Source organism: Ruditapes philippinarum, unplaced genomic scaffold (assembly GCF_026571515.1).
Source record: "Ruditapes philippinarum isolate M1 unplaced genomic scaffold, ASM2657151v2 ctg1297_1_1_1_1, whole genome shotgun sequence".
NCBI lineage: Eukaryota > Metazoa > Mollusca > Bivalvia > Venerida > Veneridae > Ruditapes > Ruditapes philippinarum.
In genome coordinates, this window is record NW_026863527.1 from 43883 (window position 1) to 71400 (window position 27518).

General features: G+C 32.5%; 1 protein-coding gene across 2 annotated transcripts in view; it reads left to right on the forward strand.

Moving 5' to 3' along the window:
- The window catches only part of LOC132722313 (uncharacterized), a 46122-nt gene that overhangs the window by 13437 nt on the left and 5167 nt on the right, over positions 1 to 27518 (forward strand). For both annotated transcript variants that reach the window (XM_060706782.1, XM_060706784.1), the window contains exons 2-5: positions 12943 to 13645; positions 14092 to 14192; positions 26402 to 26545; positions 26823 to 27060. In XM_060706782.1, the coding sequence (XP_060562765.1) occupies positions 12943 to 13645; positions 14092 to 14192; positions 26402 to 26545; positions 26823 to 27060 (1186 nt within the window). The remainder of the gene's footprint in view (positions 1 to 12942; positions 13646 to 14091; positions 14193 to 26401; positions 26546 to 26822; positions 27061 to 27518) is intronic.

Here is a 27518-nt window from a genome sequence, read left to right on the forward strand (position 1 = left end):
TACAATTAGCAAATGCCATTTATATAATCCGAATTTTCTAAGCTAACATTAAGTCATGTTTAAATTTTAAGACACATGTTAAAGAATAGAAATATACTTTCATATATATTCGTGGTATGTTACCAGTCTATGAGAGACGAGATACAAAAAAGTACAATGCTCCAGTAAAGTATGCATTGATGAAATAGTATGGGAAATGATTTCGCGCAGTTATTTGCAAACTCGGACACAAGACCTACATGTACATTGCTACTTTTTAAATACTTAATTTTATAAAGAAAAGAAAACTGATTCGTTTTAAACGTGTGATGTATTCGTAATGTTTCTAATTGACCGATTTAAAAATTCTATTGCTTTTGCATGTAGAACGTGCTGCTGCAAGTGTTGTGCAAAAATCAAGTACTTTAGAATAATGCCAGGTTATTGATCTTACCGAATATATGACCCCCTTCCGGTCCTCATGACTACGTGAGGCCAGTTTAATTATTGAAATGAATATTTGAGCCGCGTCACGACAAAACCAACATAATGGGTTTGCGACCAGCATGGATCCAGACCAGCCTGCGCCTCCGCGCAGTCTGATCAGGATCCATGCTGTTCGCTATCAGTTTCTCTACTTGTAATAGGGTTGGTAAGCAAACCCATTATGTTGGTTTTGTCGTGACGCGGCTCATTTGTCTTGTTAACAATCTTGAAGGTATGAATTTGACAAATAATTGCTTAGATAAAACATAGCAGACAATTCATGAATTTATTTACTATCCATTATCGACACCTTTCTTTTCAGATGCTTAATTAAGATTAAATACCCTTCAATGCTATAATAAATCATAATTATGAGTCGTATTTAAGTTCGAACTAACTAATCGTACACTTGTCAGTAAACCAAGTAAAAAGGTGCTTTTGCTTCGGCCTTGAAAGTATGCTTTAATAGTTATTCCAGGTGAAAGTCTTAGCATGTATTTAGAGCAGTTTTAAATTGTTTAAACTAGTCTACGCTAAATTTATATGTTAACTTGATTCAACCGCTCCTTTTTTTACCGTTGATATATTGCCCTGTTCAGTACTCGAGGAATGAAAATCTTAAATGTAAATATTACAATATACTGCACAGAAAAGCATTATAATAAATCATGTGTCTTTTTGGAAGATTTGTTTTAAGTTGAAGCATGACTCAAACTTCAAGCCGTACATAGCAATATAACCTAGAGCGTGAGACATGCCCCAGACGTTTTCAAGGCCTTTCAAGGATAGTTTCCTAAACCAGAATACAAGCATGCGCGACTCACAACAAAGAAGTCTCCCTTTATTAGTTATTGCAAAACATTGACTGTCAAAAATGTCACATTGTGCGTAATAATTAATGCCCCTTTAAACACTTTATATTTTCTGTCGGAGTTTGTAACAAAGGCCACGAAGACAAACATCTTTAACAAAAGTTATTAAGTTGCTACTAAAAGTGAAATGACGTCAATATTTCTTATGTATGTATGTGATATATTCGTATTAGAACTTAGTATCAGTTAACGTTTAACAATGTTCGGATGAACATGGTATTTGGTAGACTGGAAGGAAAAAAACACATACATTCGACGTATATATAGGTTACTTTTCATTAGTGTTGCAAAAATTGAAACCTTATAAACAATGTAGCAGCTACTATCTTATTCTATCTTATGACTACGAGCCGTCGGAATTACAAACATATATTTCTGATTTATTGTCTATATACACATTTCACAAATATTTTCGTAGATTGTCGTGTCGGACGTTTAGTTGTTCTCCAAAGACGTGCATAACGTGCATGAGAAATTGTTGCTGTGATACAATGCTCGAGATGTTGTATCATTATATGATATGTTAAATATAGAACAGAACGATTAGTTGCATTGAATATATATAAAGTATCTTATGTAAATTAAAAGATTGATTGTCTATATTTTATTTAAGGAAACTGCAAATGCGTTATGCTTTACTACATACTTCATTGTTAATGGTTATTTATGGGAAAATTGACAACACTGACTCAGACATGATAAAAACTGTACATTTCTGTCACATGTACCTGGAGGATTTAGATAATGAGTTTGTGGTAACTTTTACTGGCTATTTTACAACATTGACCTAGGTGTCAATATAAAGGAGACGGACAATTAATGACCATAGTAGCTTAATTTATTTCTACTGTCCGGGATCGATAATGTAGTTTGCTTGCAGGGAAATAATAACCTACAGATGTTAAGGTTTGAAGCCTAATCTCGACCGCAACACGTTGACGCACATGTTATAAACTAATTTGCTTAGCTTAATTAGGTTCGTTTCCGTTAAAACGAAATAATTCAGCAAATATAAATATTATGTGGTTTGAGTTAAAGAAACTTTAAACGACTGACTCTTTAGAGTCATCACATGTTATATTTGGTTTGACTTATTAACCTCCTCTATTCTAATTGTCACGATATCACATGTCACATCCAGTTAAATATACCTCATGTATTACCATTTGCTCTTTAACTCACTTACAAACCAAAAATATGTACTTTTGTAATAATGATAAAGAACATATATTTTTACCGTTACATTGCACATCTTGAAATGATACCCATTATTTGTATTTGTTTGGTACATGTATATATAATAATAACTTGAAGAATAAAAGATGTATTTAACACAAAGGTTGAACTGCATTATAAAGAACTCGATAGCTTAAGTATTAACTTGAAGTATTAGCAAAATTCATTTCATTTCTTTTTGGCTTCTTTTTTATTACTTTATGAATGTACTTATATGTCAAATTGACGTTTTCAACCTGTTTTGCGAGAAAATGTCTCCTAATGAATGATGCAAACTTTTACAAAGTTGAATATTTTACGGTACGAAAGGAACTTTTTTCAAAGTTTGACTCAGCCTAGAAAGTCTAATCTTCACTAATCTTAAACGACAAAATGTTCCCACATAGTACTTTTGTGCCGACCAGAAAATGGCCCGACCATAACCTGTTCAACCTTGTGTGACACATATAACTGGTTTAATTAAGATAATTGACCAACAGATAACAGGTGCATATGCCGACGGGAAGAATTGCATTTTTATCACTCTGTATTTATAATAAATATTACATACGATTGTCTGGTGATCGTCTATCGTTAAGTCTATTGCCCTAGGTACATTACACTGACTATAATTCTCAACATTACTGATCTAATCACTTTACCGTCAACGTAACTTTTTGACCTGTCCTTTAACGTATATCAATATGACTTAACCGTAAGATTAATTAGCGTAACCTAATCTGGAAATTTTATTATCCCCTCTGACTGATTCGGCTTCATTTTGACAAGGTGGCAGATTTATTTCCATGAATAGTAAGTTAACCTATACATAATTAAACCAAGATACAGTCGTCATAAAAATGATGAAAATATCAACTAACCTTATATACATTGCGCATTGACAGGCCGGAAAACTTCATAAGGACATAAATCAATCACTACTAGTTAGAGCCGGTTTTATTATTAGTACATGTATAAATACATTATCTCTCATTTATCATACATTCATGTTATATAATCATTGTAATGTATTATTCTAATTGTGTGAGCTTCTACACTGTTTTTTACATGACCGTACAGACATTTTTTTGAATACTTGAGCACTATTTGATGAGGTCTGGACAAATAACTTGTGTGCAAAATTTAATATCTTTTGCTTCCTGTCTTGTTCCGGATTAATCATTTTAATTGTTCAAAATGACCCAAAATGAAAAATGTTAAATGCTTAAAATTAAGTCCAGTAGGGCTAAATATTGCGCAAAATAAAATCGATTTTCAATTCAAATCTGAATAGTATACTTTATTATAATCGTTTTCATATTTTTTTAAATTTTAATCACCCTACTTGATCTATAATGTTCTTGGGTTAGTGGACCTTAATAAGGCTCCTTTAAAGTGGACCAAAGCACTCAGTTGAATCGTTTACTTAAATGTTATTTAACTATTCCTTTCTTTCCTTCTCGTAAATAGCATTGCAGGTAAGAAGTAATATTTTTCTTCTTTTTTTTTCTTCAAAAACAGGTGAGTTACCCGTGCTTTGCGCTACTCGTGAACAAACTTCCAACTTGTATATTTTTTAATTTGTCAATGTATTAACTAATAGTAAAGTAAAGTCATTTTTATCAAATCTCTCGTGCAATCTGTCATGTCCTTAAACTGTACAAATCAGATAGTAGACATTATCATGTCCCATTGACCCATCACTGTAATATATAAACACTTCACATATTCGCCAACCTCGTTTGACAGCGTGAGTGAAATTAGCTTTACAGTCATTGTATAACTTACGATAACTTCAGACAGGTTTTAAACTAATTTAGATAACTATCCGTAATATTTCTTTTAGGTCGAAACGTAAATTGAAAGTTTTTACATATGTAAAGTGATTTACGGTGAACAATTTACAAGTATAATAGAAAGTGGTAGATTATTACACAAAGTTATCTCCTGACGTTTTCTTGTCGAACTTTCAAGTCTAATTTCGCAGGCTTATATTAAGTACAAATGTCAACACCAAAAAATAAATATTAGATCATTTTATTTCGAATTTACAGAGGCGTTTTATTTTTTCAACAAACATAATTTAATTATCGTGAAAATAGACAAAATAAGGGAACTGCTCTCTTAAATCACAAAATTAATTACAATAAGTGTATGTTTTTTTTAAAAAAGGTAATGTTATGTTTCTAGAATATTTTTAAAACATGTTTTGTTTCTAACTACACACTTTGACAAGAGGAACATGTATATTTTATTAACTGACCATGTAGTATCATCCGCTAACATCAGTATCAAACATGAAAAGTACGTTCATACCAGCCTGCTCAACTTGAAAATGTTACAATTCTTGTACACGATACAACTATATACAAATTATATATTCAGCTGGCTTAAATATGCTTTGTACGGGAATGATACGATTTCAGCATTTTAGTTTACTTGTATATCCAGGTTTGAACAGACAGACTCGATGGATCAGAGTTATTTACATGCCTTATTTCATTCAATTTGTAAGATGCGTGTCATCTTTAGAAAAAAATGCATGCACGATTAAACGTGCACCACACACAAATACACGCTTGTCTCCCGTGCACTCAGTTGCACCATGTTAACGAAAATTTCATATGTCGCGAATTTAGAGTAACTTCTTAAAGTGAATCAGTGACCTCATAGGCCAACAAAATTCCTGTTTGTTTAAAATGTCTGCTGCTCCAATAAAGCTAGATTTCAAATAAGTACATGACAATTCTTATTAGTTTCATTTCACTTTCATTTGGATATTAAAAAATGGTCTCAATCGAAAAAGAAAAACAGTAATTTCAATTGTTCCTTCATAATTATATTATGTGTAAAAATAATTTTGATTTTTGAGAAGATCTTTACCTTTGTACTACAATTGTATTTGCGAGCCTCTTTTGAAACATCTATCATTTATGTTTTCAATGCAAATCTTGCAACGTAACCACATGGGGTCAATAATTTCGTTGAATTGCTCTGAAACGTGTCCATATATCATCTGAATTATATATTCTGAGCATTACATGCATTGTCATAATTGTCACATCACTTATTTCTTCACATGACATTTTCGTACTGTAGTCATTCAAGTTGAAACAACGGAAGCGCAGAGTGGACATAAACGAATTTAGCTTATATTTTATCACGTATCTACGAAATATTCCCTTTGTCGTATGAATCTTGTACGAGCAAGGATATTTTTAATGAAAGCAACACTTGGTTTTCAAAACGACGAAAGAAGGTGACGTCATATTATCCACGAGTCTGCATATCCTGATATGATACCAGAACTGACCAGCAGACACCAGGGTGTAACCAGAACTAACCAGGAGACACCAGGGTGTAACCAGAACTAACCAGCAGACACCAGGGTGTAACCAGAACTAACCAGCAGACACCAGGGTGTAACCAGAACTAACCAGCAGACACCAGGGTGTAACCAGAACTAACCAGCAGACACCAGGGTGTAACAGTAACCACGAATATTTTCACCAAGACATATACACAAAGGTTTACGATGAACTGACAATATGAACGTCTGATATAATCAATAGTTAAGAAAGTGTGATATGACTTGCGTCCAACAACTCATTAATTCAATTAATCATACGTCACGAATCACGAAAAGCAGACATCTTTTGGTAGTTCAAACACCCGAAGTTAATTATAATGAAGTCTATTCACACCAAATGAGTGTTCACTTCCCAAAGTGCCTCTAAAAGGGCTGTTCTGGAAGTTGGTGGAACGTGTCCCGTCATTTGTTTATTTTTTAAATTTTTATCGTTGTTGTTGTTTTTGTTGTTGTTGTCAAAGCTACAAGAAACAGCTACTTAAACAATGACGTTGACAGATGACGTTGAAAGTGATAAGATCATTCGAAAATTCACACAAAATATGGAAAAATGTATGTGTGTAAATGGCATGAGAGATTCAGGAATGAAAGGAAATCTATAAAGACGGTAAAAAAACGGGTTGGCCTTAGGGCTAAGAACATGCTACACGACCATCAGTTGGAGTCAGATGAACAGAACGTTGTCACTGACTTTGATGATAATCTCATTGGCATTAAGATTCTATGTCATCAATTCGATAATCTGAGAAACTCTTCAAATTGAAAAAAGTACGGAACGTAAAAAGTGCCACATTATTATTTTGTGATGATCAGTTATGTCATTTTAAGGTGTACGATGTGTTAGTTTTATCTGTATTAATTTTATCTATATTTTCAAATGTTAAATGTGTTTTAATGTATTTAAATTAGGTCAGACTGCACTGTTGATGGTAAATATATTCATATATGCAAAGTTCCTCAACATTTGAAAGTAAACGTTAAATTTAAACGGTGTTTCCGCATTGCACAGTGTCGCTTTTAATGTAGATGACATCACGTCATGTATAAGCGGACCGTGTGTAGAGAACACGTTTTATAAGGTATTTAAATTTGTGTGACTGACTTGATTCTCATACAGTTAAATTTGCACAATGACATAAAGTGCTTTACTGTTTATGTCATTAGAAACACAACGTGAGAGAAACCCATGTTTTGTGTAAACTGCGACATTTTATACTCATTATAGCTAGAATCTTCCGTCTTATCCGTATTTATAAGTGAAATATAAAAGGAAATTTTAAAGATAAATAAAAATAAATGATTGTCCTGCTGTGTTTTATCCATTATTAATCTTTTTAAATTATATTTTGATTTATTTAGTTTTAATGTTTTTTTGTTTTTTTTCTCTGGGAAGGGGTCCGGTTTTTGTTTTTTTTTAATTTTTTTTATTTTTTTTTTTTGGGGGGGGGGGGGTGCCCGTTTTGGGGTGGGTGGGGTAGGGAATGTTTGTTTTAATTTTTGTTTGAGTGGATGCTATGTTGCTTGTATTTTTATTTATTTTTTTCCTCCAAAAACCTCCCGAGGCGTGTATGCCGCGTAGAAGGCAGGCGGCAGGTCGAGGTTAAGTCATCCTATGTACCAGGTCTGCCGTGACTTACTCGGGAGGGTTGTGGTCCTGCAAAAGGTCCTTTTGTACTAAGAACAGGACTTTAGTATAGATCTGCTTGACAAGAACGTCCCTGATGTGCCAACAGACGCGGATTGACAAGTCCGCTGATGTATCTCGGACATATGAACAAACACACCAGACAGCGTTATAGCATCATAATTTTAATGTTATTATAGTTTAAAATAAACTGCATATAGTGTGACATAAAATAAATATAAATGTAAATATACATGCAATAAACATTTACTATAAATAGCTGATAGTCTTAGTCTTGAAAATATCTTTCCGGCTGTTTATCTATAAAAAGGCAGCTCGTTTTGATAAAATCCCGTTAACGATAAACTATTTAAAAAAAAAACAGTGACCTAACAAATAAAAGGTCTTTTTGTTTAGTTTATATATATCAAAAGTTCCACCCTCTTGCATTCGACAAAAATACTTCTGCTAGAAACAAGCACCTTGATTTATGACATGCTCTCCAGTTGGGCGTATAACCCTGCTGATTTTATTACATAATTACCCGGCGTACTGATGCTATCACACGTTCCTGTCGTATTTTTACATCATTTCATTCAAGATTTCTTTTTCTTGAAAAATTGTGCTCGGTAGGCTTATCAGTTTACAATAATATCTTATAAACTTGTGATATAAATATTTAGTTTGTTATAATTGTTTAGTTGTTTATATTTCTTTTTTTTTTCAAAACGGTATGTCTTAATATAAAATTATAGAGAAAATATTTTTTACAAATTCTAGTTAGTTCTAATATGACCGCATGTATGTGTATTATCAAAGTGCCGAAGGCACTATATTTGCTTTGTTCTTCAAGCTTATAATCAATACCTTTTAATTTCTTTTAATAATAATAATACAATAATAATAATAGTATTGATATCTTTATTCAAAGAAGGCAACACTTGAAGATATACCATCATAGAAAATAAATAACATATCTTAAAATATTTATATATTTATGCCATTTCAAATAGTTCATTAATTTCTGTTTTAGATAAGGTTTCTTTTACGGATCGTGCTTAACTGCACTGGCACTTCAAAGGAAAAAGAAAACATTTTGAACAAAAGTATAAATTAGTAAGCTTGTTTGCTTGTAAAAATAATTTCATTACTTCACAAATAGCAACTTTTGAATTTTTCTTCCGCTGTCAAACACTTTTACTTCAAAGGATGTATATGAATATAGTAAGATAAAATTAGGTGTCATTTAATATGACGATATGTAGCATACTGTCGTTTATGACATGCAAACATACAAGACCTAATTGTTTCACCTTTATTTAAATGCCACATGTTTTTGTTTTAAAGATAAAGATGCAATTAAACTCTTGTTCTTTGTGGTAGAGAAAAAAGTAATTTTGAATTTCATTATAAAATGATTTTAACATGATTGAAATTCTTGAACGTAAAACAACAGCGAAACAAATAAAATTCAATGCGGCCATATTACATCATTTTCATAAAGTATCTCACAAGAATTTTGATGTAGTATAAATGTATATATTTTACTTCCGTCAGCCCCTGCTATAGTATTCTTAAAAGATTAAGATATTTCCAAACATTCGACAAAGCTGTCAGAGTTCGTGTCCAATTGAAGATAGCAAACAAAAAAACTTGATGCATTTAAAACCTGTCTTGTCTACATGATTATATATATTCTATATTAGTTGATACATTTTGTGAAATATATTTTATGTGTACTTTCAAGTTTCTCAGTGTGTCATTGAAGTTATAATGATACATGAGTGCAGACAGAAACAACATTTCATGATAGGTTAAAGGCTATATTAGACATAAATCATTATTTATAACCCATTAAATCTTTTTTTCTGCAACATTCAGTATCACACAAACGATTCTTAGAATAAATTACCGAGATAATAACCTGTAGATTTATAGCTGAAACTTCCCCCTATTAACCCATGGTAAAACGGCAAATACATGCACTTAGATATCTGGAAAATTTACGGCCACTTTATAAAATAAATAATCATTACTTTGATTTCTTTAACCTCCTTTTTGACCCCTGGAACGGACTCTGGAACTGAGAAGGTGCTGCAGACGAGATTCTTTCGTGGATAAATAAACATAAATAAAACTTGTGGCCATTATAGCTAATTTTAAAAGAACATATGGTTCTCCTTTCCCACCACTTCTGGTTGATTTTATTTACCCCTTGAAAAAATTCTGTACAAACTATGGCAATTTTTTGCCTGCCTCTCTCCGGAAAAAAATAACACAAAGAAAAAAATGTTGATCTAGGTTTTTTTTCGAGCGTTCATTGTTTATAATTCGGTAATCAAAATTTTTGATGAGTAACATTTTGTTTTACTTGATCTTTATAAACTTAGAGGACATCTGTTTTTGTTAGTTGTAGGAGATTCCATGGTTATTAAACAGGTTCACACCCAAGGCTATCCTCCATTATTTTGTTTATATACCTTATGCTATTTCAAGCCATTTGGTATTTCTCAATTACATTCACGTACAGTATAATCATAACTTATAAACTTTGTCTACTGATTTAATCTGATCTCTTAATTTATGAACGTACATGTTTTAAGGAATAAGCATGTTTTGTTGAATCAGCAGTTATTATCGGTGACGTAACAAAATGTTATTCCCCACCCCCTTCCCTCTTCACACAAAATATTGCAGATTTGAGAATTGATTTCCTTAAATCGTCGCGCTATGAAAATTCTCATGTAACAATGCCGGTGCATGTTCACTAGCCATTTATCATTTTTTCACCAATTATTTCAAGTCGCTACCAAACAATTCAACGAAAATTTAGAGAATTATTTGATGTTCTTTGTTTCAAATATCACTTTTAAATGTCAGTGTTGCACGATCTAGAGATGCATTTCCTTTTGTCGTATAAGTTTGCAAACTTTTAAATCATACATGTTTCTTTGTTCGAGATGGTGCAATCACTGTCATATTTAATGGTTTAACTACTTTTACTAGGAAATACAAAAATAAAATATCTTGTACTGTCATTTTGATACCAACATACTTTTTTCGCAGTACAAAATAGATATAGTTTCTTAGTGACTTCATACTATTAAAGAGAACACTTTTATATTATTTCATACATCTTGTTTTTGCTGTTTGTTATCGTTGTCTGTTTTTAAAGGTTTCAAATATTTTCTTAATTGGCATAATTTCTAACGACATTTCTACGAAAATATATTAATTTGTTTGTTGAATTCATTTACCTATATATTCCAAATTTGAATACGTCGACTTTGAGATGTACTTAATTAATTAAGTGCGTAATAGAATGATGTCACATTGGCTTATTGCAGCTTATTGCGTTAAAACGGAAGAGGAAGAAAATATAGGATTGTATTTTGATATATTTATTCTATATACGATATGACATTATTAATCTTACTTATAACGGATAATTATAGCATAAGTATTGTTAACCACCTGATGCTTGTTATAAGAAAAAGGTCAAAGCGTTGTTTTGCAAATGTTGATATAAAATATATGCATACTAAAAGTACAAATAATAAGTATCTAGGGGCGTCTGGAACCATTAGTGATTATCTTTTGTCACTATGATAGAACCAAGGAAACCATGTAGTATACAAAGACTCTATATTGTTGGTATCTCACTTTTTGTATTTTATTACTGAACTCCATTAAAGGAACTCCACTGAAGTCCTTAAGATGATTAAAATCAGACTCAGAAATCAATTGAAAATCTTATGTTTGTTTTGATTTGATTGGATTTTTTATAATAAGAATAACTTTTCTGAAAAAAAAAGGAATGAGCAAATAATATAAAATTTTGTACCCAAGTTATTGGTGTAGACCTACATCAAATGGAATGTTAATTTCGGAAACGTTATGTAAAAAAGGGGCACAGTGGAGTCCCTTTACACTTTGAGTGGACTATTTCAAATTGCAAGCATGACAGCGTGCCGAAGACGTGTATAATTTCTTGTTATAGCTCCCCTGGGACTCCGTATTATTTTGCCTAGTTCTGAGATTTTATGTTGACTAATATGGTATTATATTGTAAGTCATCGTCTTATGTATTATTCCTCCCTTGGCATGTATAACGAACTAGTTGTCAAAATCTAATGCTGTAATAAGATTTGGCATTTAATTAATCAGCTCTGGCACGCGACTGTGAGCATATCTGTATTAAAGTACTGTCAATCCAGCGAATAAATGTCTAGAAATAAAAAAAATATTGCACAAAATGAGTTATATAGATGATTTTATAACAAAACTTTACTGCATGTACAGTAATAAAAATGTCAAATTATACGTCTTTGTCAGAAACCTTCTTGGAGTTGAGTGTGTGTGTGTGGGGGGGGGGGAAGGTGGGATGGGGATGTTTCAACGATAACCAAAACACACAAAAGAAGAAAAAAACAAGAAGAAAGAATTATCAATTTCAAGATATCTTTCAACAGTATTCCAGGAATGCATTGAAGGGGCTCATACATTTCGGGAAGTGGTCATGTCTGGGAGAAACCACGTGATAATATCGCCTGATAATGAAAGTGTATAGAAAATATACATCAAAATAGAGAGATTATTCCCAAGCTATAGAGATAACGTAGATTCCCAACCTGTCAATTTGACAGGCGTGAACGATATTTACGTGTTTTAATAGGAAAAGTTAATCATGTTGTAAATTGACCAGAGCGGACAAGTGATGGACCTTTGATATGGCTAGTGTACGTGATGGGTCACTGATATTCCGGCTTCTTATTACTTCAATATCTTTATTTCTTTCTCACGTGTCTTATTAAGGAATTCTGAAGATGTTCATTATATCTCGATGGTTTACAGAAGGTTCCCAATTATTTTACTACGGTGTTGATTATAAATATTCTGTCATGTTTTAAACAATTTGATATACCCTCTTTACGCCAGTGTTCTAGTATTTTGCTTTATCAAACGGCTCAAATTACATAGACTTATCTTGTTGTTGTTGTTGTTGTTGTTGTTGTTGTGTAAACAAATTATAAATAAAAGAAAATAAAATGTTGATCGTTAAATATATAAAACTCTGAATGCCTCGGCATTTGTATGAAGACAAAAATAATAAAAGATGAAACGTTCCCCTCAATGTTGTTATCCAAACAGAAAAAAGTGCACTTATTATTTATATCTAAATAATAAGTTCGACTGTTTAAATATGAAAAGTAACATTAGAACTCATTGGTTTTTTTTACCTTGATAGTTAAATTACTTTTATCTGAACTGTTAAATTTCAACTCAATGCTTTTATCCTTTTAAATAATAAAACTTGCATTCACTTGTTCTTAACTTTATAGGAAAATTGCGTTATATAGTGTATAATTGTTTTCTTTCAAATTTTATAATTTCAGGTTATCACACTTACTTCTATAATAACTGCCAAAGATTGCCGCACTTGCAAGCCGGGATATTACGTTTCTAGAGACTGTACGCAGAACCATGACACCGTATGTAAACCTTGCTCAATAGGTACATTTTCCAGCGGGCAAAATTTCCTCAAAAAATGTTCAATGTGTTCTAAATGTGATGATGGTGAATTTATCCTTAAACCATGTACGAGGCATAGAGACACTGTATGTGAGTCATGTTCAACAGTGACTGATGTTGATAAGGTGACTGAAACTTTTCTAGCAGATTGTTTACATTATCAAGGTGATCAAGCAGTAAAAAGTCTAGATCTACCTGATAGTAACGGTGTAAGATTACAGAACAATCGAGATACAACTCCCGCTCCTGAACGAGTTAACGTAATTTATGAAGGTTCTGGCGAAACAATTGAAGAAGTTGTAAATACCGATCAAGGTTTGACAGGGAGTGTAGAGGGAAGCGGTGAAGGAAGTGTGATAGATGAAACTGATAAAAACATTACATCTGTAATATTACCAGACGAGACAGAAGGAACAGGAAAGAGCACTCTATCTGTACCGGAAGGAACAACAACGAAAAGAATAGGAATTATAGTTACAGGTGACGGAATACATTTGAAAAATGAAACAAACACACCAAAAACCATCGTTCTCCCTGCTTCACCAAACACAGAAAACAACGGTAAAGGTAAACTGACCACATTATTTAACGTTTATTTCTCATACACTTATAGCCTCATGAAAGTGTATAAGATCTTATATAGACGACAACAAGCTGGTTTATTCAAAACTGTTTATTTTCATAGTTCTGTTTTGTATCAAAATTTTAATATATACAGTTCCAAATAAAAACAAAAGAATGAATGGTCACAAGATGTCAACAATTAATGATTAGATAGAAATTTTAGAAAGAGATTCAGCACAGCAAGCGTTTCATGCTAATATACATTATTACTTTTAGAAGATTGCTTTAACATATACGTAAAACATTTAAGACAAGGGTGAGAGACAATATAACATTAGCTGGTTTTTTTCTCTTCGAACAATGTCAAAATAGCATGGCTCGAGGTTCGTGATTTAGTTCAATATCTTAAAATACATGATTCATATGGATCAGCAATGTATTTCTTGCAGAACCAATTGAAAACGTAGATGTGTATATTGAGGAGATTCAGGAAGATGCTACAGCAGAATGGGAATCAGAAGAAAATAAACCACAAATAGGAGCTAGCAAGGTAAGGAACCCTACATCTGTGGTACAAAATGGTAGGGTATCACTTAATGTGATTAGATGGTGCGGTGTTGGTGCAGATGTTTGTAATATAGGTATCAAATAAGACAGTTTATGACACACTGATCTACTGATAATCTTGTTCTTAAAATTTCTTTTTAATTATTGTATGTCACATTATCATAAAGGACCCTCGATGCAAGACTTACTTAAGTACAAGAGTCATTGAAGCTAATGAAGTATATCATTGCTCAGAGCTCATGATGTATGCAGGGGTCTATGCCCTCAAATCAATTGCCCCTCACCGCTGCGGGTTTTAATCTCACCAGGGACTGTCAATTATTTCATGTGAGTATGCTCTCCAGCTTGGTGGTTACGGAACGGAAGGCTGACGGTTTGACTGCCAAGCCTGTATTTGATGGAGGGAACATCCAAGTTTATCTTTTACAGTAAATGTTACATGTCATATAAATGTAAATGTTACCAAAATATGTGATACATGAATTATGGAGATAAAGTAAGGACATCTTGTACTGGTATTTTCTCTTCTTAAATTATACTCAGCCACATAAGGTTAGATTGACAGACAGACATTGTGTATTGAAGGCATTTTATAGCTTTTTCTTCTTCATGAGAAAAGGCACATTCTATATGTATATATCTGCACTACTTTACTAAGACGCATTATTGATTAATGTTTAGTAATCTCTCTAAGAGACAAAATATATGTATAACTTGAATTAACATCGTCTTCAGAAGAGAAAAATAAAACATTTTATACAGCTGGGGTCTTAACAGTATAAAGTTTTCATCGGCTGATGTCTGTTTCTTCCTCTTATTCTTTTAGTTGTCGTCGTTTTTCTTGTTTGTTTGTTTGTATGTTTGTTTGTTTGTTTGTTTGTGTTTGTGTGAGGTTTTTATGCATCAATGAACAATTCCTAAATTTATCAGGTCTCAAATTAAGAAATAAATTACAATTATATCACGGGAAATTTCATACTAAGCTATGACAATATATGTGTAATATTTGTTCCTATGTCAAATGATCTTTGCCTTTGCTTAAAAAACGTGACTACCGCTATGTTAAAGTTGTGATGTGCTTTAAAAATATCAAAATAAATCTAAGCAGTCCATTGATTATTGTATTTCGTACTGACATTTATTTACATTATTTTTTGCAAGAGTAAAATTATCTAAAATACAATTCGTGTTAAAATTTAGGTTTATGTTAACTTAAAGATAAAGAATCGTTATGAAAATACGCGGTACCGGATTATTTCCAGCCCTTTTGACGTAACATGGATATGCCATTAAAGCACAGTGTTGCGTTGCTTATTTAGAAAATACGAATTATGTAGATGCCAATGTAAAACACGTTAGGAAATGGCAGAAGTTGTTTTTTGAAGATTTGACAGTAAATTGTTTTCTCAACAAATATATGTGACCATTTTAAGAGGTTTAGAGTTGCCCACGTAATAGCATTCAATTCAATTTAGTATATACTAGAAAAGGAGCACTTTCCATACCGTATTAATGTAACTAAACACATATAATCCTATAAACCATCAAACAGATTTTTATGTTTAAATATCCGGTGAGAGGTTTCTACAATGAGTTACAGATAATCCGCACTTCATCTTGTCTAAACCGGTTGTGTAGCAACAAAGACATACAGAAAAAGAAATATAGACTTTTCTTGTCGAAAGTCATGTGTTCCAATTTCAAACTGTCACGTAATTTAGCTGCTTTCCAAACAAACAACAAAAAATAAGCAAAACGCCTGATGACTTAGAGGTACTGTGCGAATTCGTTTATAATGAAATAATGTGAAAAGAGACATGATGAAGCCGACTTAAATGCAATAAGACAATCAGATGTAAAAGAAAAACGAAACTGAAAAACTGAAGAAAGAATATCTTTACATACTATGAAAGTAATAAAATATTAATAAAGTATTTATTGTAAATTTACGACAGTTCTAGCAACGTAGATATGCGTCAATCATACTTGTAAGTGCACACCGCTGTGCTTCACTTGTGTCTCACTACAAAACTTTAAAGCATTTTCCTAATGTTTTTGATAAAGATTCGGCAGCCCTGTTATTATTCTTTGTTTAAAATATTGCTTGTAATAAAAAGGGAGGTTCATTTAATGCCATGTTAAGGGCGGGGATACAGAAGTTATCGAGATTTCTTGCCGACAATCTTGAAATATTATCGTTTTATGCTTTTTCTCGAGGAGTACTACAATAATTTTGAAATATGTATTTTTAAAATAGGTTTGTGATTATATCAGTGTGGCGCCGTTATATGTCGCAACACCGCTAAATGTCGCACTTGCCGCTAAATGTCGCACCATTGACGCTAAATGTCGCAACCGCCGCTAAATGTCGCAAAATCATTTGCCGTTAAATGTCGCAATGTTAACGTTAAATGTCGCACGAATTTCCCTTACCGTTAAATGTCGCAACACTACCGTTAAATGTCGCAAGATGTAAATACATGTTTAAATCATGTTTAAAGTAGAATTATATTACTTTTTAACATTCTCATAATTATTTTTATTGTAATTGCCATTACACAAAAATAATCTTTGTCTTACTTGGTTTCTTAAGCGAACATAAATATCGAGGTTTTAAGCTACTATATAATGTAATCTTTAGGCTAGAAAGGATAATTGATACTTAATTCTCAATAGATAAGTATTTTTTCTCTCGTTCAACATTTTCGTTTGTAACCCTGATTGACAACAGATTAAAGGTATTATGGTTTTGTCACTCTCAGAATTTGGTTTAAGTAATTTCATTTATTTGTTCAGAAACAACCGAATTTACTTTAAACGTGGTTTAGTTTACTATGATCATATGATGCAATATCAAAAGGGCGGATAATCCTAGTTATATTTTTGCAAAGTTATTCCCTTTATTTTTCTACGATGTTTTCGCCCCGATTTACCTTTTGGTTACGGCTAATTTCAAACAAATTCACTTTAAACTTAAAATATATGAAAGTACTAATGCATTTCTGAAGGACAGATGACCCTGAAAGCTACTTTTTCTAAAATGTCTCCCTTTTTATATTTTCAAAAAGGAAACATCACAAATATTCACTTCAAACGTGAAATATTGATTGAATATCAAGGCAATTTTTTATTTTAACAGAAACGGCAAATACGTGAAAAAAAACACGGTCAATACGAAAATCAAAAAAAAAAAAAAAAAATATGAGCCGTGTCACGACAAAACCAACATAATGGGTTTGCGACCAGCATGGATCCAGACCAGACTGCGCATCCGCATTGTCAAACTGAGAGCCTGGTCAGACTGCGCGAATGCGCAGGCTGGTCTGGATTCATGCTGGTCGCAAACCCATTATGTTGGTTATGTCGTGACACGGCTCATATCATGTAGTACTCCTTGATCATGTAGTATTCGATCCGCAGTCGGGTGCTAGATATGAGCGAATGTTACGATTATATGCACCGGATTTTTTTGTAAGCAGCCAGCCCGCATAGAGTGCGAGACTTGTAACATCGACCTTGTTGGTTCTATTCCCGGGCTGGCCAACTAAAATTACTGATCAGTCTTTCGGATGATACTTTAAATCGAGGTCCCGTGTATAGGTGCTAAAACAACTTGGCACGTTAAAGAAGGGGAAGCTTCTGGAATCGGGGCATATCTTTCTATATCTGTAATTGCACTATCCTCCAAAATATAAAATGACGTGTACTCTTCTGGAGGACTCGCCCATATGGTCAACCGGTGGGGAGTATAAATAAACGCAAATTCACACACAGTAAGCAGATGTCAAAGTTTAAATAAGTACACAAGATTTAGGACATTTTACGATTTGTCAAACACTATTTACGCTTTGACATTGTGGCAAGTGATATTTTACTCGCAAAGTCGCTTTATACTATGAAAGATTCTCAGTAAATACCATATAATAAGAATACAAATAATTGATTAAGCTCATTTGGCCTTGCTGTTTGGCTGAAGACAGCTAGCTGTTTTGGCCAGAGAATTTAGGCTTTTTATATCATTGCTTTGCTGTAATGAAAATCTTAATCTGTAACGCTTTATGATAAATATTTCAATGAAACTAAATCTGACATTTTTCGAAAAACACAAGACATGAATTATACTCGTACATATGGTTAGATATCTGTAACCACTTTTATGTTCGTTCTAAAATGCGCATGTCGACTACGTCATAGTGAAGTTCAAATGACCATAAATACAAACATTCGCACAATAGTGTATTTATTTTAAGATAATTTTAAGAACTTTATTTTTCAAAACTAAAACAAATGGAACAGATGTATAAAGATAACATCTTTTTAATTTATTGCAACAATAATATGAATGACCACTGCCCTTCTAGCGTTAAAATGGAAATAAAAACACGCATACGACTAGCAAATTTGATAAAAGCATAAACTGTTTGTGTGAACTTCATCCTGCAAATTAAAATCTATTTTAGCATTTGTGACCATGGCCCATTGATCCCTTCCTCAATATAAAGAAGAATACCATGCAAGTTATCTACCTTCAAAATATGAAATACATTTGTCAATAAATACAATGTGGCCATACCACGTGACTTTTCGGGTACGGAACACGCCGATTTTTCACCCGATTCAGGTATGTTTTTTATTCATAACTTATTTATTACTCAACCGATTTTGATCAGATAAGGCGCAGAGTACCCGTAATTATATCAGTTATCCACGGTATATCAAAATTCTGAAAACCCCTGAATGGTTTTTGAGAACATTCGAGTACAGTTTTCTTTTCATAGCCTGGGCCGAGGGGAACGGTACACACTCATTTGGCATAACAGGCGATTTCTAGCAAGTCATATGTTTTTTGACACTATTTCATAGAAAAATACATGTTAAATCTGATATATTTACTATGTCCAATGTATCGAGTGAATGTAGTGATGTTTTAGCATATTTTCATAAAGTTATGTTGAAATGATACGGAACACACTGTTATTTCAAAAGATACGGTACACACACAATTTCTGTCTTTGAAACAATTCTAAAATAAAATATATAAAAAAATTAATTTAAATTATAATGTGAGTGATTTTTTCATAGTTATACATTTTATTAATTTAAACGAGAACCCTGGGACCTGTTTTGCAAAGTATCATTATGCCTACAGTTTGTTGTAAACAGGATTATTCAAAAAATAAAAGAACATTTTGAGAGTACGTTGCGCAAAATTCGATTTTTATATGTTGAGCAATTAATATTTGGCTATAAAATGTTTAAAATTTTAGGGAGGGATACGGAAGACATTCAAAATTTTATTTTGTTTTGATTTTCATTTGAAACAATTAGGTATATTCTTTTGGATTATAAAACGAATTGTGAAATTCAAGGACATCTGTTATGTGCGATTATTATTTCGTTTAATTTGTTTGTTCGAATACATAAATGACTGTCTAAACATAGTATGAATATATAAACAAACAAGAAGTTAGGAGTAAGTTGGAAATATATGTTCCTTGCAAAATGTTGTTTAAATAATCGAATTTGGAGGAAAAAAACGCTGGTTTTGATGTAAATGGATTTTTTTAAATCATGGAAAGTTTAAAAAAATTTTTGGCCATGATATTTGATATGAATCATCTGCCAGGATCCCAAACTAACTGCATGTATCTAAATTATCAAATTATCTACATATGGACAAATATTTCGCAGTTTTACGTGCAATCAAAATTAATAATTTGATAATTTGAAGTACCCATATGGGAACAAGGCCTGTAATATAACGTAACGTAGTTTATACAAGGTAACCTTGTTACATATACATGTAAGGATATACATGTTAGGAAATTTGGTAAAATTATGCCTATCTTGGACTTTCATTTCAAGATGCATTTAACACTCGAGTTCATGGATATGTGTGCGTGTTTGTGTTAAAAATAAAATGATATTTTAATAATACCCATTTTGTCAATCAAATGCTATGGATTTTGGAGGCTGCGTTCTGTTTTATATACTACATGAAGTAGGTACGAGACCACAAGTGACTTCGATGTTTCGATTTTTATGTGAGAAAGTTTTCTTACTACAGTACAGAATGTCGGTCGTTTTACTCAGGTGCCTGTTCGTTCCTTTATTTATACCCAAAGGGGCACTTGTAAAACCCGAAAGTCGCCACATGATAATGTCAGTTTTATGAGCCGTGAAACCAAACCAAAACTGACCTAATTACATGAATTAAAAGTTATTTTTAAAGCTTCATGCCTTTAAACATTAAAAATTTAAGCAATGGCGACTACATTTTTATTTGTTTGGGTCGTAAGACCAAACAAATAATGGTAGCGAAATTTCAGGTTCTGATATGCTTATTTGCAAATTAAGAGAGTAGTCCGAACCCTTGGAAGCGGTTACTTACCTTTATATGTACTCTTACGCTGAAAAAATAAGGGGGGATCACTGTGTTAAGATTGTCAAATGACGGGCGCATTAATTTTCAAGCCTTCTCGGGAGAAGAAAAAGTAGTTCCCGATTGGTCAAAGATTTCAAATATTGTGTAATTCTTTACAGATATACATGTAATATTAAGCTCCATGATTATTTACATCAGTGTTAAACGAAATTAATAAGGGTTACAAGCCCTAATTTAGAATGATATGGTTTTCTTCAGGCTGTTATCTTATAACTTCCCCGTGTTCGAGGGGTTACACGCTCGTTTAGGAAGAGAGATGTCCTGAGTTCAAATCCAAGTTAAGGCAACTCATGTTTTTTTTGTCTTTGTTTTTAATTGTTTAAGCCAAATAAACAATGAATTACATATCAGTGTTGCAATAAGCCTTATAGCCAATTTACTACAGTTATGACACTAGAAACAACATTGGTGGCACTATACAAAAACAAATTGGTTTACAATCTCACAGCCTTCACCTTTCTGACATTCTGAGACCCAAACAAATTCAGCGCCTTCTGTGATTTGATTTAATTAAACATGACCATGATATTGCAAAATTGTACCTAATGACTTGCTTATTATTAACAAAATATAAATATATATAAATTGTTATCAAGTAATGATACTTTTCAGCGATTTAGGTCATGACCTTGTTTTATTTTTTCAGGATGAAGCAAAAAGACATATATTACTTCACTTAAACTAAAATAAATAAAAAACAACAATAAACAACAATAAACATAGCATTTTATAACAACATTTTCTTTCTATAGAGCGCAACTACCTGATTCTGTGAAGATCGAAGTGTTTAACATACCCTAGGTGATTTTAAATAGGACAATTACATGGAGGTTGTAAATGTTAAGCGTGATCTCTTGAAATATAGTGCACAAATACATATAAACATTAAAAGTAAGCATTATGATACATTGCAAAACAGGTCCCTGGGTTCTCGTTTAAATTAATAAAATGTATAACTATGAAAAAAATCACTGGCATTATAATTTAAATAAAATGTTGATATATTTTATTTTAGAATTATTACAGACAGAAATTGTGTGTGTACCGTATCTTTTGAAATAACTGTGTGTTCCGTACCATTTCAACATAACTTTATGAAAATTTGCTAAAACATCACTACATTCACTCGATACATTGGACATAGTAAATATATCAGATTTAACATGTATTTTTCTATGAAATAGTGTCAAAAAACATATGACTTGCTAGAAATTGCTTGTTATGACAAATGAGTGTGTACCGTTCCCCTCGGCCCAGGCTATGAAAAGAAAACTGTACTCGAATGTTCTCAAAAACCATTCAGGGGTTTTCAGAATTTTGATATACCGTGGATAACTGATATAATTACGGGTACTCTGCGCCTTATCTGATCAAAATCGGTTGAGTAATAAATAAGTTGTGAATAAAAAACATACCTGAATCGGGTGAAAAATCGGCGTGTTCCGTACCCGAAAAGTCACGTGGTATGGCCACATTGAAATAAAGGCTGTAAAAGTGTAGAAATCTATTTAGAACTGGTGACCTTGACCCAACTGAACCATAATTCCATCCAAAGGAGAATACCTCAATTCCATGCTTCTACCAAATATAAAAGACATCTTTCAAAAGAATAACGTTAAAACACCTGTAAAAATGTTTAAATCTATTTGGGCATTGGTGACTTTGGCCTTTACCCACAGGACCCCCAATTAAACCCAAAGGAAGAGGACCTCCCTTGGCATGTTTGTATTAAACATGAAATACATAATCTTAACAATAAAGGCTTAATGAGCAAAAATGTTATAAAAAATTCACACCAGTGACCTTGACTCTAGAGACCCCTTACTCCATAAAAAATACACGGCCATTAATGGTTTTCACCTACCAGATATGGAAGATATCATTAAATAAATTTTTAAGATAAATCCAACTTACCGGAATAGGTTAACCATACAAGGTCCTATTTTCAAAGTGAAAAAAAGGAATATAACTTGGGGAAAATGGATGGCAAAATCATGAACTTTTTCTAAATAAGTAAGTGTGGAAATTATGAATATATAAGTATAGACAGAACTTAAATAAATACAACTTGCTGGTTTAGGTTAACGATATTCATTTTCAAACTGTTGAAAATGGCAATAACTTGATTAAAAATTATGCAATAATTATGTAACTTGCCATGATCAACTTTATTGTATTGATTAATAAATGTGTAAATTATGAAGCCCTTTGTACAAGTAGATTTTAGGAAAAATCCAACTTGCCGTTTTATTATTTTGATCGTTCCATTTTTTAAAACATGACACCAATTTTGGGCTGCCAGGCTCCTAGACTGCCAGCTTTAGGCTATAAGACTACAAAGTTAAGTGCCCTAAAGGTAAAGGCGTTTTTTCCCATATTCATGCATGTGTATGTGCTTTTGCATGACCTTTCATAGTGATTTTACTGTATTCTGAATTGTTTCCATATTTATAATATAAGTTACTAACTTTAAGCTACTAGCTGCCGACTTTAAGCTGTTAGATTGCCAACTTCAGGTTGCAAAGCTGACATCGATAGGCTGTTGGGATGTTAGGCGACCTCCTCAGGATACTAGGCTACCAACGTTAGGTTTACAGGGCGTTAGGCAAACTCTTAAGGTCCAGGTCGTTAGCGATTTAGGCTTCCTCTTCCGACAGCGAGACAATTTGCCTCCTCAGTCAACTAGGCCATCAGACTGCCACCCCAGGCAGCCTGTCTCTTCTGCCATTTTACAGACACAATTGTACTAAACTATTTACAGAACAATGCCAATTTTGCAGTTTCATACAAATAGTAGACAATTATATCAATATGTACAATGTACTTGTATAAGATCAGCTAAAAATCGAACGCAAAACAATATACATTTATTTACAAGATGCCGCCTAAATTGTAGCGCAGTTCCATATATAATAAATTCACTCGCTTTCAAATTGAGTAGGCAGATTTAATTAATATGATCCAACAATAAAACTTGAGTTCAACATAAAATTACATCTTGCGACATTTAACGGTAGTGTTGCGACATTTAACGGTAAGGGAAATTCGTGCGACATTTAACGTTAACATTGCGACATTTCACGTCAAATGGTTTTGCGACATTTAGCGGCGGTTGCGATATTTAGCGTCAATGGTGCGACATTTAGCGGAAAGTACGACATTTAGCGGCGTTGCGACATATAACGGCGCCACAATCAGCAAGGAATTGATAGGAATTTATAACACGATTTTATTATAGAATTACACCTCATACTTTAATTTTCGCTTTATGTGAGTTCTTCATATGTACTCTATCGATTTTATGAATAGCTATGAATTAAAAATATGCTCCATATTTGAATTTTATTTGCGCCAGGATTGGCACACGGGTGCCTTTATTTGTTGAAGTATGGTGAAATGTTAATTTCTCCAAATTTGTGTTTATTACATGTTTCTGTGCAAGTTGTTACATGTATCGATCTGTTTCATTTAGACGCTGTATAAGTCTACAGAGACGCTTGTTTCTGTCTTTGTTGTAAGAATCGTGACGCTGTTTTACTTCGAAAATCTGCACAAATTTCTAATCAAACCGTCTTTTTTAAAAATGAAAATCATGGTTAGCGACCGAACCCTGACCAGAAGAAGATTTACATTTCGTGTCTACAAATAAAGAGCAATTTATGTTATTAGGTCCACACTAAGTTTTCGAATTTACAAGTGATCATATTAGAAATCACAAAGATAAATTTCGGGCTTAAATTCCATTTAAAAGACAACCAGTCATTTAATTCCAGAACAGTCACTATATCCTAAAATCCTCCCTGGCCATTCGATTAATGTGGCGTGCTACATTATCCCACAATGCCCGATCCCGAACTTTTCTTTAGTACATACAACTTGACGTTACCGTGATGATCGCCAAGCTTTCTACTTACGTATGAATTGAACAATGGAAATATATAGAGGTGATGTTTTTATCAAAATTTACGGTTACTTATTTTTCACAAAATTTAAATTTCTTATACGAACCTTCTCAACGAGCCTGAAGAAGTTGCGTATCACATGATCATAGAAATCCCCCTGTTCTCAGTTAATTGGACAAAATTAACCTGCTATACACAGACAATACAGCTCCATAGGAAGAAAATCAATTTGTATGTCTGTGAAAGCAATAGAAAACTTATCACCTTTGCATACGTAGTAATTGAAAAACGGTTGCGTATGTGAATTTCAATTTGTAACACAATCTGTTTTATTTCACAATAATTTTGCACTAATGTAAATAAAAGCCTGGCACAAACAATAAAGTCACGGAAATTGGTTTATCTTTAAAATTCAAATTATGAAGAGTATAAATGCACGATTGTATTTTTTGAGACATGATAAAGTTTATCATTGTACTATATCCCTGGATGACTGGTAGGTTAACACGCACGTGACTAACTTGTTTAAAATGAGATACAAAGGTGAAATACTTTGATATAGTAAACTTGTACATGTTTCTCAAGAGTGTTTATAAATGTTACAATGTGTATATTACACTGATGAAGTTTTGCAAATCAGATTTATTATGATAATAAAAGTTAAAATTGTTGATAATAACACTATTTAAAGACCCATTTCGAATTGATAAAAACACATAATGTTTGCACAGTGAAATACTAGATTGTGTTATTTAAGCAGCTCGTTTTCAGATTCTTGCTCAATCTTACAAAAACAGAAGTGTGTTAATTTCAAAAAAAAATAATAAGTGTAAAAATAAAGTAGTTGAAGCCTAAGGCACTTATCACCCACATCAATTATGTATAACATATCAAAATATGTAAATAAAACTCTTATTTCGTGAGTGACTGAGTGGCATAAGGAAATTAAAAATGGTAAAATTTGTCATATCTTAAAACATACAAACTGTCAATTAATCTTTGAGTAATTATACATACATGTATCTTAAACTTTTAAAATAATTTCCTTAAGTTTATTTTTTTTTAATTCACTCATCATGAGATGAGCAGCTTTAAGACTGGTTTCTTGTATTAAGCCTTTGACATATCTTAATATACAGCATCACAATGATTTGCATAAAATTCAAATTGACACACAAAGATTGCCGTGTGTTTGAAGGGTTTGATCTTTACGTTATGTTTGCAAATCTAAACAAGAGCACCGCTAGGTGGAGCATTATATACCCGAAAGTGTTTTTTAGTAAGGATGAAGCATTTGTAAGACATGGGAATTAATTAAAGTATTACCTCCTTCAAAAAGCAATCCTCCTTAATATTCAGGCATATAATAAAATATGGAAAAAAACATGGAAAATACTTATAATTATTTTATTATTATTATTATTATTATTATTATTATTATTATTTACTGATAATCATGCTAATTGAGTTTAGTTTATGTCATGCACGTTGCAAATGTTATGTCTCTATTACTACGACTTAGTCTTTACAATACTGTAATTTCTAAATTTAGTGCAAGAGACAATGCAGTGATAAATACATGTCCCTCCTTATTCCCGTTTGTTTGTCTGTCTGTTTGTGTTCGTTTGTTTGTTTGAAAACAGTAATTTTTGTGCATTAGAAATAATCATACATTATTTGCAATCCTTTCAAGGAAATCATTGTTTTCTTGTTAAGGCTTCTGGTGTAATATTTTCATGTATAAGTTAATGTTTCAGAATATGTGTTAATGGGCATTTTTCTTTTTGACATTGTTCCCGACACATGAGCTTTATCTTAATTTAGTGATTATTGTTTGTATTCCAGCGCGTGCAAGAAGAGTCAGGTGGTACAAGTATAGGTGTGGTCGTTACTGTCGGGTTAGTTGCAGCCCTCGTCTTCTTTATCCTTGGTTTCTTGGCCAGTAAATTCTGGAACGGTCGCCGAGAAAGAACGTTCAATGTATTAGAGGTAAACAACCATATATTTGATATACAAAATATTCCTAAATACCCATTTATGAACAAAATGAAAAACAATCTATGAAACATTGCGAAGTAGCTTGATTGCATATAAAGTAGATGACGTCATTTCCTTTATTAATTTTAAATAGAAGTTGACATTACTTTAAAGTGGTGTTTATCCGAAATATTCGATCCAAGACAATTGACGTTTTTAATATATTTATTTGCAAAGAACTATCATGGTTTGATTATTTATAATACAAATTTTGTTCAATTCATAACAGGCTGAAAGACTTAATGGAAAACCTCCGGTAGAATGTAGTGGTGTTGACTACAAGGATTCTGCGGGTCGTACACGAAACAAGGCCGGAATCTATGACGAAATACCCGCAAATGCTAAAGTTAACGGAAATACAGCTGATCCGGAGAAAGGATCCGACCCGGTTTACACGAAGCCAATCAAACGAGAAACAGTGCAGACGACATCTGCTATACCACCTACTGACGAAGGTGAAATACCAGGTAAAGAGCTAAACTTAAAACTACAATGTATATACCCGTTGTCAATATACATGCTTTAATAAATTTAAAGAAAAGCAGTAAATGTGTGTATGATAGATAAATAGATAGGCTATTGTTAAAATATTAATATAACATCTAACAGTTGAATATTATGAATGTGTATATTAGATGTAATGTATTTGTTGCCATGGTGAATAGATTGTGCGTTACTCTGTATGTCAGTTATGTAACGTCCCAGTGTCTGTTGTTGGTGATCGTGTTAGTAAAACACAACGTTAGTCATTACTCTGGCAATAATTTTCCCCAAGATATAAACACGATATGAAGGCAAAATATGTAATGATCTAGCTTTTAAGTCTTATTAAAAATGACATTTAAGTATTTGAGTATTAGAGATAAGATTCTACGGATCTGATTCTTGTATGACAATACATGCTACGGGGCGGGCATATTTTAAG